The following is a 20584-nucleotide window of genomic DNA, read 5'->3' on the forward strand; positions in this document are numbered from 1 at the left end:
AGCCGAGATCGCACCACTGCACTCCAGCCTGGGCAATAGAGGGAGACTCCGTCTAAAAAAAAAAAAAATTAACCTTGCCTGGTAGCTTGTGCCTGTAATCCCAACTACTCGGGAAGCTGAGGCAGGAGAATCCCTTGAACCCAGGAAGTGGAGGTTGCAGAGGTCGGAGATCACGCCATTGCACTCCAGCCTGGGTAACAGAGCCAGACTCCGTCTCAAAATCATCATCATCATCATCATCATCTGCATTGTCTTGATTCTATATGTCAAGTTAAAGACAACGGTCTAGGCTCCTATTTGCAGAGGGCATTAAAAATAACAATTAACATAGATAATCTTTAGTCTTTGAAAAACCAAATTAGATACAATTGTTGCTTCATTTCCCCCTTTAAAATTTCTTTCCTTTTAAAAAAACCTAATGACATTATTTATGCTAATAAGAATTTTATCGGATGTAATAAAGTTCATCTTGAGGCAAACTGCAGAATTACCACTTAACGTCAGTGTTCTTTAAGCATCCCGTCTTTACCAACTAGCCAGTAATATGTTAAATTTTTTAAAAAGTCATTTAAAACAGTTTTCAGAACCTTAATCAACCAAGATGCTTCAATACCAAAGTACCGGTACCGTCATCGGAGGCTAGAGGGTTTAAAGCTGCTCTACCTTAGAGAGGTATATTTAAGATAATATTGTTTAACCTTTATAAACGACTAATTTTATTTGGATATTTTTAAATAGCACTTGGAGTAGGTGTCACAAAATTCTTTCAAAACGTGAATTCTCAGAACCACCTCCCCAAATCTGGGGCTTGAAGCCACCGCCTCACTAAAAGCAGATCCCACATTACCCCGGAGCGCCGAGGCATACCCGGAGACTGGGACCCCACCTCCTCGGGGCGTGACCTGTGATCCTTGACCCGTGACCCCACCTTCTCTGGGGCGTGACCCCTGGCCCCACCACCCCAGGGGCGTGGCCCGGAGGCAATCCTGGCAAGAGCCGGGTAGCCCGAGCCGGGCGGAACCACTGTGCGCGCCGCCGTGTTTCCGGGCCGGGACACTCAGGGCGCGACACTTATCTGTTACCCACAGAAGCCGTCGCGGCTGCGGCAGGCGCGGCCATGAGGTTTCGGGCTAAGATCGTGGACGGGGCCTGTCTGAACCACTTCACACGTGAGCAGGGAGGCCGGAGGGGAGCGAGGGAGGAACGGAAGGAAGCAGTGAGCGCGCGGTGGGGACCGCGGAGGAAGATCAGAGCGGGGATGGGCGGTGGAAGGGGCAGCGAGATGAGCCGCGGGAGGGGCCGCGGGAGGATGGGGCAGGCATAGGGGTGCTGGTGGAGGCCGCGGGATGATGGGCCGGGAGTGCGCGGGTCGGATCGTAGGGCACTTGGGGTGAAGACGGCTTTCAAGGGACGTTTCTGAAACTTGATTCCGATCACGCGGCTTTAAAAGCAAGCGGCCACTGCTCCCACAGACGGCTTTATCAGGCATTGACATTCCTTCAAGGCCCCATTCGTCCCTCCACCCTGACAGTGCCTAACCTTGCATTGAACTCTGTACTGCGGTACCCAGTAGTCAATAAGTTCGTGTTAAATGAATGAATGACTAGTAGGTGCCTGTTTTTTTATTTGAGCACTGATGATGTATGCTGTACATCTCCCCGGGTTTGTTGGGAGAATTGCGTGACATCATACTTTCCAGTGTGATACCAATGTAAGTGGTTATTTTTCCACCGAGAAGTTGCACCATGATGAACAAGAAATTCTGTAAAATAAGTTGGTCTCTAGGATACATGATGTGCGTTTTAGTGATTCCTTATTTTAACCCCTGCTTTAGGAATCAGTAACATGATAGCCAAGCTTGCCAAAACCTGCACCCTCCGCATCAGCCCTGATAAGCTTAACTTCATCCTTTGTGACAAGCTGGCTAATGGAGGAGTGAGCATGTGGTGTGAGCTGGAACAGGTGAGCAAAAACTTCTGAGAGGCCTGCAATCTGCAGATTGTCTCTGGAAAGACCACAAGTGCCCTGCCTCATCCCCCATGTTTTTCCCTTAGGAGAACTTCTTCAACGAATTTCAAATGGAGGGTGTCTCTGCAGAAAACAATGAGATTTATTTAGAGCTAACATCGGAAAACTTATCTCGAGCCTTGAAAACTGCCCAGAATGCCAGAGCCTTGAAAATCAAACTGACTAATAAACACTTTCCCTGCCTCACAGTCTCCGTGGAGCTGGTGAGTAGGAGAGTCAGGGTTTCAGAAATTTCCCACAGAAGTCTTGGCTTCGAAGGAATAGACATAGTTAGCCTAGCCTCTTTAGCAATAAATATTGTTGAAAGCTATTTGGTTTATTTAAATTTAAAGAGCTGGTCCATAACTATATTTTGCATTAGAGTCAGTTCCTCCTCATTTTAAAATAGTGTTGTTATCCTATGCATTCGGCTAGACTGCTGCTTTTTCCAAGCCATAAAACTTCCAGCCTCTCTATTTCTTGTAGTGGTATTGTCACCTTGTCTAGAAATCATGGTTTCTATGCATTTTCACCGTTGACACATTTTCTCCCCACTCCTACCCTGCCTCATCTGCTCTGATAACCTTTAAATGGCCCCTCATTGTTCAGTACACATATGTTTTATATGCTACTGCCAGATGAATTTAGTGCACAGCTGTCCTCCAAACACACAAATACACAACCTCATGCGCACACATACAACCCAGAGTTGCTCTTGTTACTCATGGAATGAGGTTCGTATTTCCTTTTTTTTTCCGAGACTGAGTCTCTCTCTTGTCACCCAGGCTGGAGTGCAGTGGTGCGATCTCGGCTCACTGCAACCTCCGCCTCCCAGGTTCAAGTGATTTTCATGCCTCAGCCTCCCAAGCAGCTGGGATTACAGGCGCCCACCACCACACCCGGCTAATTTTTGTATTTTTTTAGTAGAGTTGGGGTTTCACCATGTTGGCCAGGCTGGTCTTGAACTCCTGACCTCAAGTGATCCACCTACCTCGTCCTCTCAAAGGCCTCCCAAAGTGCTGCGATTATAGGCATGAACCACCGCGCCCGACCCAACTTTTCTTCATAACTCTCGACTCTGCAGTCAGGCAGTTCTTAGAGCTAATTAGGGTATTTCATGTCACAACATAAGTTTGTTATGTTTTTCCTATTAAGGAAAAGCAAGATAGTAACGTATAATATTTTATGTCCAAAAGTGCAAGATATTTTGTTCTGCGAGTCTCATAGAAGCCCCTAGAAGTAAATATAGTTTGCCTTTTAACTGTTTAGAAACTGCAGCCCCCTGAGTGTCCTATGCCCAAAGAGTGGCCTTCTCTTGGTTGCATCAACATAGCAGGCTTGCTTCTTTCTGCCTCATGGCTTTACATGTGCTGTTTCCCCAGCCTGAAGCCCTGTCCCCTTGTTCCTGTCTTCCCACGGCTGCTGCTTTTGGTGGTATCTGAAATGTCACCTCGTCAGTCTAAGGAAACTCCCCCACACTCACTCTGGTCACTGTGGTTTGCTTTCTCACGACTCTAATGAGCATGTCATGCAATTTCATTTGTTTGCATTTTTATTGATCTGTTTGTTCCACTGGAATATTGAGGACCTTTTTGTCTTATTTACCACACTTCCCAGTTCCTGAAAGTACCCAGAGTCTGTTCCGTAAATATTGGCACCATCAATATTGGTCGAATGGCTTTTCAGTGAATAAATTGACAGCATTCCACTTAGATTTGGCATTTCAACTTTTTTGTCCTCGGGTCTTTGGGTGGTTTTGTTGTTGCTTAATATTAACAACATAAAAATATTTTTAAATTAATTCTTTTCTTGGCAGTTATCTATGTCAAGCAGTAGCCGCATTGTGACACATGACATCCCTATAAAGGTGATTCCTAGGAAATTGTGGAAGGACTTGCAAGAACCGGTGGTCCCAGATCCTGATGTAGGTGATGCCTGCAATCCTGTTGTACACCCCACATTAAATGGCATGACTTGAATTCTCTAATTTCAGTTGTAGTCTTGCAGTATATTTTATTTTTAAAGGATTCTTAAGGAAAACATTAGAATATTTGCCTTTTGTTATTTACATAAAACATCTTAAAACATGTTGCATATGATAGAAATGTCATGCCTTCCTATATGTAGAAAATGTCTCACTCAGCAACATCATTTAAAACACAACTGAAATGATACTTTGGAGGACAATTAGTATTCGTTAGTATTCTTGACCTTAGACACCAATTTGGGTTTCCAAGACTTGATCTTTTCCTCAGCCAGTCAGGAGCGATATCTGGATGTGCACGAAAGCCAAGAAGAGAGGAATTTCATGGTTTAGGGCTAATATGGGTTAACAGTCATGCTGATGGTTAACCCTAGAACCCCAGAAGGTAAAGATGATGCCAAAGGGCCCATTTCCTCTTGCTCACAATTTATTTAAGAAGAAAGTACAAAAATATGTTGGGTAAAATAATTACTTGACTTTTACTAGACGACTTCTACACTGATTTCGAAAAAGCCCCTGTTTTCTAGAGCACTCTTGGTAACAGTCTCAGGTGTGATGCAGTGACTCTCTGCCGTATTTTTGCACAGAGCATGGAAAAGGCCCCTGAATCATACGTGTAAATGTCCCTTAGAGGAGGGCCTCCTGCTGAGTGCCTGAGTTTTATTCCCCCTGGACCAATATAGGGGCATCTCAGCTGAAGTGCCCTATTCCTTCTTGAGCCAGAAGAATGCCCGCAGGGACATGGTTGCTGAGGTAGCCAGAGGCAGGCATTCCAGTCTTTAATTTTGCTTGAGCATCCTTGAGTTAGTGAAATAGAATTGGTTTTCTTTTTATATTTTTAAAAGAACTTTATTCAGAAAATTGTAAAATAGTATCCCGTAGTTTTTGAGCATGCAGTGTGTTCCAGAGTTAGTTATGGAGCCCTTGTCATTACTAGAGTATATTAATATTTTTAATACTTGTGCTTTTTCTCATTGGTTTTGTAGGTTAGTATTTATTTACCAGTCTTGAAGACTATGAAGAGTGTTGTGGAAAAAATGAAAAACATCAGCAATCACCTTGTAAGTCACAACTTCTTTAGAAAAGAACTCTGAAGTATTTGGTGGGGTGGCATGGGTGCTCTAGCTCACCCTGCAGCAGTCTACGCAGATGGGCACCTCCTAACCGAATTCCCACTCATGAGGACCTGGCCTAGTGCTGAGAACCTGCAGATTGCTAGTTGGATTTAGAAACCTATTCCAGTACTTTTCAAGTCTCATTCACTGAGGAAAGCTTTTATGTTTGCCTTTAATCCCTTGTGTTTATATTTATAGTATATTAAGGATCTGTTCAGCCGTTCTGCCTGTTTTTCCTCTTACATTTTGGATGAAACATTATGTTTTGTTTTTTTTTTGAGACAGAGTCTCACTGTGTCACCCAGGCTGGAGTGCAGTGGTGCGATCTCGGCTCACTGCAAGCTCCGCCTCCCGGGTTCACGTCATTCTCCCACCTCAGCCTCCCAAGTAACTGGGACTACAGGCGCCCGCTACCCCGCCCAGTTACTGTTTTGTTTTTGTATTTTTAGTAGAGACGGGGTTTCACCGTGTTAGCCAGGATGGTCTCGATCTCCTGACCTCGTGATCTGCCTCATGATCCCTCCCAAAGTACTGGGATTATAGGCGTGAGCCATGGCGCCCGGCCAGAACACTGTATCTTTTACCTGCTAATGTGCCCATATTTTTCTATGAGTCACTGATATGATTGACAGTGAGTTTGGAGTTTCCTGTCTGCATGCCAAATGTCTTTCAGTGAGCCAGGGACAAAGGTATGCCACACCATAGCAGCCTTTATTCCACGCACCCCTCACACCAAGCTAGGGGGCACTTTTATATTTCTGTTTATTTTCTGTTTATTTTGTGAAAGTCTCCTATGGCCACGTGGCTCGAAATGTTACAGTGTGTGACAGTGGTGGGAAATATGTGGATTATCCTCATTCATACCTGGGGTTATTCTGAGTTCTTCCTTCATTCACTGCCCCTCCCCCGCCCCCTGCTCCCTCCTACCCCACTCCAAAGAACACACTTGGTTATGTCCCTGAATCTTTTAAAAACCACTGTCCACCTGATGAAGCGTAAACTTTTGATCTTCCTAGTATACCAGGCCACCTCTGTAGCCACATCTCTGTTGTATTGCCAGACCCTCCCTGCAGAACCAGGCTGGGTTCTGGTATTCCCCAACAATGCCTCTTCTTTTCTGTTCAGTTTCTTTGCCATTTCGCACATGGCTGCTTCTCTCCATCTCCCTGGAAGGCACTTAGCCATTCTCATGCTTCATCACAGACCTTTCCCCACCACCCCTCTGGAAGCCCCTCCTGCATGGAGCTGAGCTGTCCAGTGTACATGGTAAATCACCTGCTAATATCTCTGAAGGTCTCCTGAACCACCAGCTTCTTGATAAGGGAAACCCCGTCTTAATCATCTTTGTGTCCCAGCTGCCCAGTTTGGGATTGCCACTCGGTAGGCAGCAGTAAGTGTCACATTTAATGAAAGAAGGAAGTGACTGGGCATCTCTAATGGGAAGGTGGACATTCTTAGTGTGTTAAATTTTTAGTGTTAAAATTTAGTGTTAAATTTTAGTGTTAAAATTTAGCTTCAAGAGGTCTTTGAAATCACAAAAGTATTTTGAAGCCTAGAAAATGTACATTGGGCTGTTTTTTTCTAGAGTTCTGCTCACTAAGAGCATTGCTGTCGTTGGACCTAACTCAAGGCTTTTCTTTCATAAATTCTATATAGAGCTCATTTTAATTTAAAATCTGTTTTCCATGAAGCAGTGTGCACTGTGCCGACATTGGTGTCACCTGTGACTGCAGTGATGTCGATCCAGTTGTCAGGCTGGCTTCATCTAGGGATACTCTGGGGACTTCCAGAGAAATTCAAAGAGGCCCAGGAGAGAAAAGACAGGGCGGTTAATTGAAGGATGGCATTTGTTTGTTCTTTCTGTTCAGTGAAAATGATTCAGCAAAGTAGAGACGTAGAAGGGTAGCTTAGAATCATCAGAGGTGTTTTCTCTTTTTTGGAGTTTAAAAAACAGACATTTTGTGGAGTGGCTACTACAATCTGGAATTACTAAATGGAAAGTTATCAAGTTACTGTAGCAAAGTACATAATCAATCAAGTTACTATAGCAAAGTACATAATGAGGTCTTCCTGGGTATCCAGAATTCTGTGTCTGAATATTACAGGCAGTAGAATTAAGGAAAATGGTAGACTCAACACACTAAAAATGTCTACCTTCCCCTTAGAGATGCCCAGTCACTTCCTTTCATTAAATGTGAAGTGTGACTGATGGGGTGGGTTGTGTATGTGACTCATGCAGGAACAGAAAAATAAGCAAGAACTGGAGGGAATCGACATCATGTTCTAAGACATTGCTTCTAAGTTCTACCATGTGTGTGAATCCCCTGGGATCTGGTTACAGTGCAGGTTCTGATTTGGGAGGTCTGAGCTGGAGCCTGAGGCTCTATTGCTGACCAGCTCCTGGGGGATGTCAGTGCTGCCTACCTTCAGACCACATCACGTAACAGTACTTTGTGATTTGTGCCTGTATTACTCTGTTTTCACACTGCTATAAAGATATTACCTGAGACCAGGGAATTTATAAACAAAAGAGGTTTAATTGACTCACAGTTCTGTCTAGCTAAGGAGGCCTCAGGAAATTTACAATCATGACAGAAGGCAAAGGGGAAGCAAGGCACGTCTTACATGGCAGCTGAAGAGAGAAGAGCACAGGAAAAACTGTCATTTTTAAAACCATCAGATCTCATGAGAACTCCCTCACTATCATGAGAACAGCATGGGAGAAGCTGCCCCTGTGATCCAGTCACCTACCACCAGGCCCCTTCATCAGCACTTGGGGATTATAATTCGAGATGAGATTTGGGTGGGAATACTGAGCCAAAACAAATCATATCAGTGCCATACTATATTGTACTTCAAATGTTATCTGAGAAACAGCTTTGCAGGGTCACCTTAATGATGGAAACCAGAGAGTCTGTGTTTAGAGTCATGATGTGGAAGAGGGGAGTCTTTGGAGCCACACACCTGGGTTCAGCTCCAGGCTGCACTGTGCAGTGAGTGCCCTAGTGCTGGGTACTACCCCAAATAGGGATAACAGTGCAGCTATGACAGGGGCTTCATCACTTTTTATAAATTTAGAGACAATTTTTACTAGGTGCCCAGTATAGTCAGCATTCAGTAAACAATAGGTGACTATTTTAAGGAAATCATTGAAAAGATCTTACCCTGATACTTAAGAAATCAAGTGTGTTGATGTGCATCATATTCCAAATAACCGAATCATAAAATAGACATGAGTGACCAGTGTTCAGAGAATTAGTTGTTTGTTAATTTCTTCAATAAGTATTGACTCAAGGCCACCATGTGCTAGGCACCAAGTGTTAACATTTAGGAGGGAGTTAGAATCTAATGTTCTGTTACTGAGACTTTTAGGAATTCAAAGAAAATGCAAGAGAACACTTAAGCCTGAAGTGCATCTAGGACCATTGCAAGTTGCATTTTTGAATAAGTATTTATTTATTTATATCTAAAACCATTGTTTTTCAAAACAATGGGAATTTACAGATCTTGGGTGTGTGTGTGGTTGTTTGGAACAAATGAGCATAAGTCATGTGTTAACCTTACAGAGCCCCAGTAAGCAGTCCAGCATATTCACAAAGATTGTTTTATATATTTTATTTCAGTCACCTAGTGTTCCAGATTGTAGGAAAGCGGGTTAGGAAATATAACAATCTGTTTTTTGGATTAATGAAAGAAAAAGGTTGAAAGTGAGTATTTCTCATTCAAAGTAGATTATACAACAAGTAAGTCTGGGGCACTATTTTTCTATTAATGTGAAAAACTCAGAAATAAGAGCTCACCCAAGTTAGAAAAACTTTGTTTTTGGAATGAAAACTATTCAGAGTTCACCAATTTTAAGGAACACTAAATTGTATTCAGTAAACATGGACATTGATGCAGAGCTGTGCAGACAGGATGCCTTCTCTCTTTTCTCTCTGTGGCACTGTGAGGATGGAATGGCCCTAAATAAGACTAGTTGCTAGATGACACTTTTATAGTACAAGATGGCAAAATGCTGTCTGGCAGACTACACACGGGCTTTCCAGAGACCTCCTAGGCTTTAACATTGAGCAGATATCAGTGTCAAAAAGAGAAATAATATGTACTGGTTCTTTTAGGAGGAAGTTTCGTTGTAGGTGCGGGAGTGGACCAAGACAGGTTAGCAAAACCTCAAACCACACTGTGGCATATGCTTCATTTCTAGGTTCCATCCAATTAAAAGAACTGATTGGTTGTTGGGGTGGGTAGAGAGGAGCTTCAAAGGAAAGGAGCCCCCTGTTACAATATGGAGACAGTCCTAAGGCAGCAAGAGCAGGAGTAGAAGAGGGGCGCCTGATGGTATGTGAGGGAGAGGCAGAAGTCTGGTAGCCTGTGCATGTGGAGTTCAGCTCAGCCATCCTCAGTCCTGGTAACCCGACAGCAGCCCCAGACCCTTCTGGATTTGGAAATTTCATTTTCCAACATGTGAGTTTATTTTCTAAATAAATGGCTATGTTCTCAGGAAATTCTAAAGGCCTTAAGTCATATTAAATGTGTATTTATGACAAATGGTTTATTATATTTTATAAAAATAAGACACTGATTTCCACATTCTTTTCTCATTTTCCTCCTTCCTGTTTTGTAATGGTTATATTATGTCTACATCATCAGAGCATAAAATTTTATTACTACACATTATTCTGTCCTCTTCACTCCTATTGTTTAGTTTTGGTTCCAAAGGTCAAAATAAGGCTCACACTGTTTATGCTGTAAGTTCTCCAATGATTTTTTGGTTTTCAAAAGCTTATTCTCTAGCATATCACTCAGAAAGGACTCACAGGAATAGGATTCCATTGGTTATCATGTGTTTATAATGTCAGTTTGGCTCACTGCACTGCGTTGTCTGCTGGTGTATATTATTGCTATCAAAAAGTCTGATTCCATTCTGATTTTGTTTCACAGCTTGGATTTATTCATTTGAAGGTGGGGACTAAATACTCTGGGGATTTTTCCCATTTTCTTTAAATCCAACTGTCTTGACCATCTGGGGTCAATTTTCCCAGGTGTGTGGTGTGTCCCTTCAGTAAGTGGGCCCAACTCTTCATTCACTTCAGGAAAGTTTTGAGCTATAGTTGATAGCATTTATTTTCCAGTGCTTTCTTTTTCTTCTGGTACTCAGAGGGCTTGGTTCTTCTCCACCATCTTTATTATTTTCTGTCAGATCCTTTTCATCTCTTTGTTTCTGTTTGGTAAATTTTATTTTTCTCCTTTCCATCCCAGTTTCTCTTACTGTTCTCTCTGTGGCACCTATTTGCTCTAGTCTTCTTCCTTCTAAACTAGTTTCTGTTTCTGAAAATTTTCCTTGTGTTTCTAATTACTTCCTGTGCTGTTAGCTGTGTTTTCATATGTGCATACTGTCTGGTCATCTCATGTCTGAGCTTCCCTAGTTCTGATTCATGTTGTTCTGTCATAGCTTTTATTATTGTTCATTTGTTTTAGTTGGTCTTGAAATAATAGGCTACTCTCTGCATCTGGTTTGCAGAGTGTCTTTAGTTTCTGTGCTATTTGGACATTATAATTTCTATTTTTCTTTTTTCAGAATATTACTATATGGAAGTCAACCACAATCCTTTTGTTGTTGCTGTTGTAGGTGGTTTTTCTGGTTATTTTAGGAGGAAGTTTCATTGTAGGAGTGAAAGTGGACCAAAATAATTTTCTAATTTAATGACTCTAGAATTCTCTATTCTTTGTAACCATAAAATATTAAAACATGCATCCTCACTACGTCCCCAGGACTTTCTGAGATCTGTCCCTCTTTTTCGTTCTTTTAAAGCTTCATTCCTTTTTTTTTTTTTTTTTGCCCGAGGTACCCATTCTGCTCAGTTGAGGCTCTTACTTCCCGTGGTTCCTTCTCAGTGCAAGACTCTCTCCTGCTGTGAGGGAGTTCTCATCAGCTCCACCCAGCCCTCCCTAGAGCCCTGCCCTTGTGCTGCTGTAGTCTCCTGGCAAGTCCTCTCTGAGTTCTACCTGTTTTCACATCTTTACTGTGTTCTCCATTCCGGGAGGCAGGCAGGGGGACTTCCCCTTTGGGATTTTTGGGAGGTTTCTGAGTTCTTGGCTCTTGGGCCTTATCTTCTCTCTTTCGCTGATAGCACGGGGATCTCAGGGCGCTCTGAGGTGTTTTGAGGTTTTGTAGGGTACTTTGTCATCTGGTTGTGTGAAAGCTGCTGCCCATGGAGTTTTTTTCCTTTTGTCTTCCTTTTCTAAGACTATGTAAAATACTCAATTTGCAGGTTATTGAAGCAAACCTAGATGGAGAATTGAATTTGAAAATAGAAACTGAATTAGTATGTGTTACAACTCATTTTAAAGATCTTGGAAATCCTCCTTTAGGTAAGTGTTCTAGTGGGTTATATTTTGCTTTTGATAAGTTAACTGTTTCAGATAACCTACCTATTGAGGTCTCTTAATGTAAAAAGGTTGAAATTCAGTTGACTTTGTTTCATGCTTGGGTAAAGAACAAAGGAATTGAGATTGGACTACGTATCTCTGTGGTGTAGTGGAGCAGTTAGCCACCAGGGGGAGAAGCTGTGCCACCAAGTAGCTGACCGATCTGTGCAGGGTCTCCATACTCTGTAGAATTTGGATCAAGTTAAATAACCTCCAAGATCCCTTCCAGCTCTTCAATTCCTATTCTACTCCTAAAGATTTCCATTTCTCACCTGGAATGGATTCAGAAAGGTAGATACATTTGTTCTTATATTCTCCTCCTTTAGTTACTTCCACAGGTAAGAAATTAGTGTAGCAGATGCAAAACTGTTTCACTTGATGACATTTCTCATCTCATACAAGGTAATAAGGGACGATAGAGTCAGTTCAGCAAGTGGGGAAAGAGGGGACGGTTGGACAGTCTGGTGAGTCATAAGCCAAGAGGGGGTTAGAATCATGGCTGGAAAGTGGGCAGCTGCACAGTAGCAGGGGCTGCCTCAGCAGGAAAGCAGGCAAAGGACCAGGGGAGAAACACCTGGGGATGATGAGAAAATCATTTTATGATACATTGGTGTTCCAGAACCAATAAAATCGGCCCTGGTCACGTTTAGAATTAAGTCACTACAAGTTTGCTTGAATATAAGCACAGATTTTAGCATAGAGTTGGAAGGAATGTTTACTTTCTAATTAAGAGCATCCTGTTCCGGCAGAGTGAAATCCATGTGGTTATACCTTTGATAATATTGTGTAAAGTGATTCATTCTGATTTTGTTTCTTTTAATAAACATAAGGTGGGACTTACCTTTGGTACTTTCTCAGAAGTTGAAAGGATTTTTTTTAATTGCACTTGAGAATGACAGGCCTTGCATTAGTTAATGTATATATTTTCACTCTTAAAATACATAGTGAGTGAGTACAAATAAATGCAATTTTCTTTGACCTAAAGAGGGAGATTGAGTTATATTTCAAGTCCCCTGTAAATAAAGATGCCTGGAAATTATCATAGTATTTTAAATAGTTAGGACCTAATGCTTAATGAATGACAACATTTACAAGTTGCAATATTTCTCCAGGATGCTAAAACCAGTGCTGAAGTGAATCACTTATTCAGATAAAATGCAAGTGTCTCCAGGTTTCCTGTTATGTGCGAAGATGTTGTATTTAAACGCATTCCTATCATTTTAGCCTCTGAAAGCACCCATCAAGACAGAAACGTGGAACACATGGCTGAAGTGCACATAGATATTAGGAAGCTCCTACAGTTTCTTGCTGGACAACAAGTAAATCCCACAAAAGCCTTATGCAGTGAGTGTGCTTCTCTCTTTTGTTTTTCATATTCTTTCATATTCTAAATACCTCAGTCAACTCTAATCTAACAAATTGCATATAGTCTCATAAGTCCAAAAAAAAAAAAAGCTCAATTATGTGGACTTTAGCTTCCTAGGACAGTCGGGTTTTTTAATTTTCCTGGACTTAGAAGTACCTAAGGTGGCAGCAGAGAAACAACCCCTGGGCACTCTGTTAGCGCCTGCAACCGGCAGCCACACTGGTTGATAGGTGGGTTGTGTGCTGCCTCAGCTGGCCAGCGCACCTGGAGACGCCCTCGGGAAGATGGGTGCAGATCATCTCACCTTCTCCATGGCCATCTAATTTGACCTACTCAGAGTGCCAGACACGGTTTGGCTTGGATTTAAGTTTTCCCTTGTGATGCCTTGTTTCCTTTCTGTGGCTACGCTGGCCTGCACTCACTGCCCCATATCTATCCCTTGGCTGCTGGTTAACAGTTGCCTCTTGATTCTGGCTGGGTCCCGTCTTGTGAGGTCACACACCTGCTCCAGCGCTATTCATCTGCTGACCACACATGAGAAGGTCATTACCTGCCAAGAGCTTTTCAAGGCATTTTTGTCACCTTCTACTGAAATGACAGCGACTGCAGCCTGGATTTGAAGTTCCACGTTTTGTAGAATAGCTCCCAGGCTGAGCTGAGAGGGAGGTTGGGCCAACGCTGCACCTCATCCCTTTCGGATCTGCAGTGTGCTGTAGAGAAGGAACAGAACATTCTAGGTGGCAATGTCAAGGACCAGCCCTTTTGAACGAGAGACATGAAGAGAATCAGAAGAGACCATGGGAGGAGCAATGGGTGTTAGGGAATTGGGGAAGGCATCAGTTGGAGTGATGGGCACAGAAGGAGATACCGCCAGAGAAGCAGCTCTGAGGGGTAGAGATGGAGAAGCTAGATGAGGCCAGATCATGAGGAGTTTTGGAGTGAGGTACCTGTGCTGCTTTTTAAGGAACTTTGACATGAACGGTGTCATATTTCTAAGGCCAAGCATGGTGGGAGCTGTGTGGCAGTGCCGGGTCCTTAAAGGTGCTTCTCAGAACCTTGATGTACATGGAGGTCACCTGGAGGTCGTGTAAAGGGACTCCTTGTTCATAGTTTGGGCTGGGCCTCATGGCTGCACTTCTCCCAAGCTCCTGTACAATGCCCAGACCCTTGGTCCTGACAAGCACAGTGTGAATGGTGAGAGGGTGAAATACTCCTCGTCTATGTAGAGTGTGGAAACACGGGTTGGGGGGTCCCTGTGCTGCACAACATCAGTCTTTGAACTTGGTATTTTGGGGACCTTCTGAATCCAAGGCTGATGAGGAACACAGAAGAGTTCTTATCAAAGGTGGTTGACTAAGCCATGTGTCTTCTCAACATTCACTTTGGTGTCCCCATGTGTAGCAGAGAAAGGAGGACCAGCAAATTGTGATGTAGCAAAAAATTTAAAAAAAAAAACAACCCTAGGTTGAACTTCTCATACCTTCTTAACTTCCCAAAGCCCCTTTTCTGTCTCTATCAGTCTCCTTCAGGTGTCGAATCAGTTGTCCCCTCCTCTAGCTAGGTCCTGCCACCCTCAGTCTCTGCCTCTCCTGTGCCCTTGCACCACCTCTCTTAAAGAATGCTTGTCGTCCTGCTTGTCCTCTCCGGTCCTTTCCCCGACCTCCCGTCTCCTGGGACTGGCCTCTCTGCAGCCTGCTCACACATGGTTTCTTGTCACTCACTCATATGTGCTGGAGAGCTTTCCTCGGCTGCTGTGCTGCAGCTCCCCGAGCTCGGGGTGGTTGTCACACTGTGTGCTCCTGCCCGCCCTCATGTGCTCTTTACTTCCCTGCTTGGTTGCATGCCTGATGCCTTGGATTTTAGCCATCCCCCATGGCCCTCACGGGATTGGCAGGACTGTTGAGATGCAGGGGTCCATCCCATGCAGCAGTGTGTGACACAGTCTGTCCCAGGTGTTGGGGGATCCTGGCTCTCGACTCTTCTCAGCACAGTTCCTCCACTCACTGGTGAGGAGCTGCTCTTGCCCGCAGAAGGATGCTGATGTGGGTGAATGTGGTTTGCCAGAAAGCCAGCCTGCTGGGTGTTTTTCCAAGGGCTTGGGCCACTTCACTCTTCCTTTCCTCGCTGCAGGAAGCCGCCAGTGCTGAACATCAAAGCTGATTCAGTACTGGTAGATGTGCTGCTTTATTGAATAATCTTCCAAGGTAAAATTTTGCCAGGTCAAGAAATAGCAATTTAATCCATTTAGAGGAATGAATATAATTTGAAAAATTAACTTATTTCAAGACTAGCATCTCAAAGTGTTGAGACCTTCTTTTAAATAGCTTTCTGGATTTTGAGACATACTTTTACTGGCTGTGATTTATAAGAGTTTGTGGTTTGTGGAGTACTGTCCTAAATGCCAGTGATGCAGCCTCAGCTGTGGCAGTGAGAGTGAGAGACTGTGGTCTCCACAGCTGCCTCAGGGAAGACAGATGCCTAAAACAGGAGGCACAGGCTGGGAAGGCTGTTCTGAAAAAGTAGATATCAAAATGTGTGTGCTGCACTAGGTCTTTAAAATCATGGCTTTTCTCTTCCCAGATATTGTGAATAACAAGATGGTGCATTTTGATCTGCTTCATGAAGACGTCTCCCTTCAGTATTTCATCCCTGCGCTGTCCTAGCACCCTGTTGCTGGAGTTGGCATGCAGAGACTTTGTCAGGATGGGAGAGGCCGTAGGCGTTGTGTTCTGATCACTGGTCTGTGTCCTTACAGCACCGCACATCGACACACTGTACTTATTTGTCCCTCTCTAACATTTTAACTAAGAGTTGACTTAATGGCACACAGTTGGATAAACATATCACTTCATGTTACTCATGTCTGTTTTGTTTTGTTTTTAAGACATTGAAAAGAAAAGCTAGAATTTATTTATTCAGACTTTAAAGAACAATTTCTCATTGACGTTGTGAAAATCCTCATGTATTTAGACTTGGTGTAGTAGCCAGAATTCGTGCAGCTGTTGCCTGGGAGCTGGGTACTTTCCCTCCAGGCAGAGGCTCTAGCTCAGCACGGCCTGTAGCGCACAGTCAGTCTTGCATTTCAGTGTGTTCACCCTGCTTGCTCCTGCCCCTTGGAGCCCAGTGACAGAAAGTATAGCCTCTGTCACCCCGCTGCCACTGCCTTGGTTACTCAGAGCGCTGTGGGGTGTCACAGCTGCAGCATTTGGGGTCCCTCTCTCTCTTGCTGAGTACTCAAGCCCACCTGAGTCCACTCCCCTCTTGATGCCTGGAGAGCTGGCCCAGCCAACACAGCTTTTCGCTGGGAGCTCCTTCTGCCATTCCAATTAGTTTCTTCCTGGGGCCAGTTTTGGGTTTAGGTTGTAATTCCTTATATTTCTTTCTTCCGCAGTGCATCGGATCTGTCGTTCTGGAAAGAAGACCCTTCTATTTAGAGTAGAAACAAACGAAACTTCTAAGGTATCATCTGTGTTAGGTGATGAGACCATATTTCTTTGATGTTTCTGAACATCAAAGCTGATTCAGTACTGGTAGATGTGCTCATTCTCCCTGAAACATACCTATCATATTTCCTATTATAATTCTATCTCATTGTCCTGTGGAGGTGGACATGATCAACAATATCTTTTATTTTCTTGTTTTGTTTCGTTTGAGACAAGGTCTCACTCTGTCACCCAGACTGGAGTGAAGGGCAACAATCATGGCTCACTGCCTTGACCTCCTTGGCTCAAGGCATCCTCCCACCTCAGCCTCCTGACTACCTGGGACTACCAGCGTGCACCACCACATCCAGCTAGTTTTTAATTTTTCATAGAGATAGAGTCCCACTGTGTTGCCTAGGCTGGTCTTGAACTCCTGGGCTCAAGCCACCCGCCCACCTGGGCCTCCCAAAGTGCTGGGATTACACGCATTAGCCATCACACCCATCCGTAAACGTTATCTTAATGTCACATTACAAAACTGAGGCCTAAGTTGCTTAGGACAAGATGAAGAAATCGAAGACTAGCTAACATGAAAATTTATATTTTGGCTTTTTCATGTTTTTTGGTAAAACCAGTGTATTTGAATGGTTCTTTTGATGTTTAATAATGGTTTTTTGTTTGTTTGCTTGGTTCAGTTTTTTTTTTTTTTCCTTGAGACAGAGTCTTGCTCTGTTGCCAGGCCGGAGTGCCAGTGTCACGATCTTGGCTCACTGCAACCTCCACGTCCCAAGTTCAAGCGATTCTCCTGCCTCAGCCCCCCGAGTAGCTGGGACTATAGGCACGTGCCACCACACCCAGCTAATTTTTGTATTTTTAGTAGAGATGGCATTTCACTATGTTGGCCAGGATGGTCTCGATCTCTTGACTTCGTGATCCACCTGCCTTGGCCTCTCAAAAGTGCTGGGATTACAGGCGTGAGCCACCATGCCTGGCCTGTGTTTAATAATGTTTAAATAGGGTGGAATATTTTGTTAAATTAACATTTTAAAATTAGAAGACACCATTTTAATTTTTAAACCCTTTCTCCTCGTTGTAACAAAATTAATTCCAGCTGTAGTGAGAAAACTTAAAAATCATGATACAGAATGAAACAATATCTGAAAGTAGTTTTATAAAACTGAAATTATTGTTAAAGAGAATGGTATTAGTGACTTAACCATTTGCTCTATATGATGTTTATTATCAAATACACATAATTTTGAAGATTTTAATGAATGGCTTAAGATTTTATCTTTGTGTAGAATGTGGCTAAAGAAACCTTAGTTGAGATTCAAGAAGTTGGTATCTGTTTCTGATTCCTATCACAACTTGCTACTTAGTGTCTACCAAGTCCTCCACCTCTTTGCTCCTCAAAGAGCTGTGAAAAATGATGGCAGGAGCCCATACAAAACCACAGACTTAGAGAAGGGCACAGTGCTGCTCTATTGAATGATCTTCCAAGGTAAAATTTTGCCAGGTCAAGAAATAGCAATTTAATCCATTTAGAGGAATGAATATAATTTGAAAAATTAACTTATTTCAAGACTAACATCTCAAAGTGTTGAGACCTCTTTTAAATAGCTTTCTGGATTTTGAGACATACTTCTACTGGCTGTGATTTATAAGAATTTGTGGTTTGTGGAGTACTGTCCTAAATGCCAGGGTAAAATAAGGCAGTCCCATACCTTGCCTGCCCTGGGCTGAGGACCCCATGTCCTTTTGGTAGGCACATCTTTTCTCTCCTCCTTTGTTCTGCTGTCCCCCAGCATATACTTCCTAGCCCTAGGCAATTACTTGTCTAATATCTGTCTCTGTATATTTGCCTATTCTGGTTTTTAGCTGTTTTTTTTTTTTCCTGGGGGAGACAGGATCTGGCTGTGTCCCCCAGGCTGGAGTGCAGTAGTACAGTCACGGCTCACTGCAGTCTCAAACTCCTGGGCTTAAGCAGTCCTCCTGCCTCACCCTCCCAAGTAGCTGGAACCACAGGTGTGTTTTTTATATTGTTTTGTAGAGATGAGGTTTTGCCATGTTGCCCAGGACTCCTGGGCTCAAGCAGTCTGCCCGCCTCAGCCTCCCAAAATGCTAGGATCATAGCCGTAAGCCACCACACCCAGCAATTCTTTTTATCCAAGAATTTTATCAGCTGAATTTTGAAGTCATTCTGTGCCATATTGGAGACATTTAAGAATTTCACATTCCAGTTGCTCCTGGCTAGCATCCTAGTGGTCCTGTCGTCCTTCAGCGCTTCCTTGGCCCAGCAGGGAACTGCTTAGCCGTCAGTTCTGTAGGCTAAGTTTACAGTGAGGAACTGTGCCTGGTGTGAAGGAGCCCACTTTTGGGGACCTAGAATGTGGCCTCAACAGTAGTCCTGGGGCTGGAATTCTGGTTCAGCCACTAGGCAAAGGTGTTTAATGACATTCGTGTTCTTAGTGTATGTTGCCAATTTAGCAAAGCATCCATCATTTTGAAGAGGTAACAATTCAGTACTTTTTAAAACAGCTGTATTGAGATGTAATTCACATATCACACAATTCACCCATTTAAAATAGACTGTCTAGTGGTTTTTAGTATGTTCTCAGAGTTGTACAACCATCACCACTATCAATTTTAGAACATTTTCATCACCCAATAAAGAAACTTCTTAACCATAAGTAATCATTTTTCATTTTTCTCTCTTCCCTTGTTCTGTTCTCCCCCAGCATATACCTCCTGGCCCCAGGCAATTACTTATCTAATATCTGTCTCTATATATTTGCCTATTCTGGTTTTTAGCTCTTTTTTTTTTCTTGGAGGAGACAGGGTCTGGCTCTGTCCCCCAGGCTGGAGTGTAGTGGTACAATCACGGCTCACTGCAGTCTCAAACTCCAGGGCTTAAGTAGCCCTCCTGCCTCACCCTCCTAAGTAGCTGGAACCACAGGTGTGTACCACTGTGCCTGACTAATTTTTGTATTTTTTGTAGAGATGAGGTTTTACCACATTGCCCAGGCTGGTCTCAAACTCTTGGGCTCAAGCAGTCTGCCAGCCTCAGCCTCCCAAAGTGCTAGGACCACAGGCATGAGCCACCACAGCCAGCATTTCTTTTTATCCAACTGTAATTATATATCCTTGACCAGGGTCTCCCTTACCCACTGCCCTCAAACACCTAAGCATCTGGTAACTACCATTCTACTCTCCTTCTATGAGATTTGCTTTTTTAGATTCTAAATATAAGTGAGATCGTGCATTGTCTGTGCCCGGCTTATTTCACTTAATATAATGTTCTCCAGGGGTTCAACCATGTGGTTGCAAATGACCAGATTTTGTTCTTTTTTATTGCTGAATAGTACTCCATTGTGTTTATGTCCATTTTGTTTATCCATTCATCTGTTGGTCACTTAGGTTGTTTCCATATCTTGGCTGTAGTGAATAATGCAGTGAATATGGGAGTGCAAGATGTCTTTTTGATATACTGATTTCATTTCCTCTGGGTGAATACCCAGTAGTGGGATTGCTGGATCATATGGTAGTTCTATTTTTAATATTTTAAAGAACCTCCATACTGTTTGCCTTAATGGGGATACTAATTTACATTTCCTCCAACAGCATACAAAAACTTCCTTTTCTCCACATCCTTGCCAACACTTACCTTCTGTCTTTTTTTTTTTTTTTCCAAGAAAGGCCCAAACAAAGCTAATCTTTTGTCTTTTTGGTAATAGCCATTTTAACTGGTATGAGGTGACTGAGGTGATATCTCATTGTAGTTTTGATTTTCATTTTCCTGATGATTAGTGATGAACATTTTTTCATATATCCATTGGCTATTTGCTTGTCTTCTTTTGAGAAGTCTCTTCAGGTCTTTTGCCCATTTTTAAATAGGCTTATTTGTTTTCTTACTATTAAGTTGTTTGAGTTCCTTTTATATTTTAGATATTAAATCTTTGTCGGATGTATAGTTTGCAAATATAATGTTTTCTCCCATTCTATAGATTGTCTCTTCACTCTGTCGGTTGTTTCCTTTGCTGTGCAGAAGCCTTTTAATTTGATGTAGTTTGATTTGCCCATTGTTTGCATTTGTTGCCTGTGCTTTTGAAGTCTTGTTCATAAAATTCTTGCCTGTATAAATATAGTGAAGCATTTCCCCTGTGTTTCCTCTAGCAGTTTCATAGTTTCAGGTCTTACATCTATGTCTTTAATTCATCTTGAGTTGATTTGTGTATATGGTGGGAGATAAGGGTTTAATTTC

The 20584-nt window shown here is 42.9% G+C and overlaps 1 protein-coding gene across 3 annotated transcripts; it reads left to right on the forward strand.

Annotated features, from left to right (window-relative positions):
* The first annotated feature begins 1080 nt into the window (after positions 1–1080).
* Positions 1081–19013, forward strand: HUS1 (HUS1 checkpoint clamp component). Of its 3 annotated transcripts, none has more exons than XR_001443596.3 (9): positions 1081–1169; positions 1835–1962; positions 2055–2231; positions 3824–3931; positions 4978–5052; positions 11379–11478; positions 12760–12879; positions 15482–15640; positions 16293–19013. XR_001443596.3 is itself a non-coding variant. In XM_001088000.5 (8 exons), the coding sequence occupies exons 1-8, from the start codon at positions 1118–1120 to the stop codon at positions 15562–15564; spliced, it is 843 nt and encodes a 280-aa protein (XP_001088000.1). In that variant the 5' UTR covers positions 1081–1117; the 3' UTR covers positions 15565–17657. The 3 variants fall into 3 exon arrangements, 1 of the variants encoding a protein (XP_001088000.1); XR_013415880.1 differs by having other exon boundaries at positions 15482–15675; positions 16293–17113; XM_001088000.5 differs by having other exon boundaries at positions 15482–17657.
* The last annotated feature ends 1571 nt before the right edge of the window (positions 19014–20584 follow it).

This window comes from Macaca mulatta, chromosome 3 (assembly GCF_049350105.2).
Source record: "Macaca mulatta isolate MMU2019108-1 chromosome 3, T2T-MMU8v2.0, whole genome shotgun sequence".
NCBI classification, from domain to species: Eukaryota; Metazoa; Chordata; class Mammalia; order Primates; family Cercopithecidae; genus Macaca; species Macaca mulatta.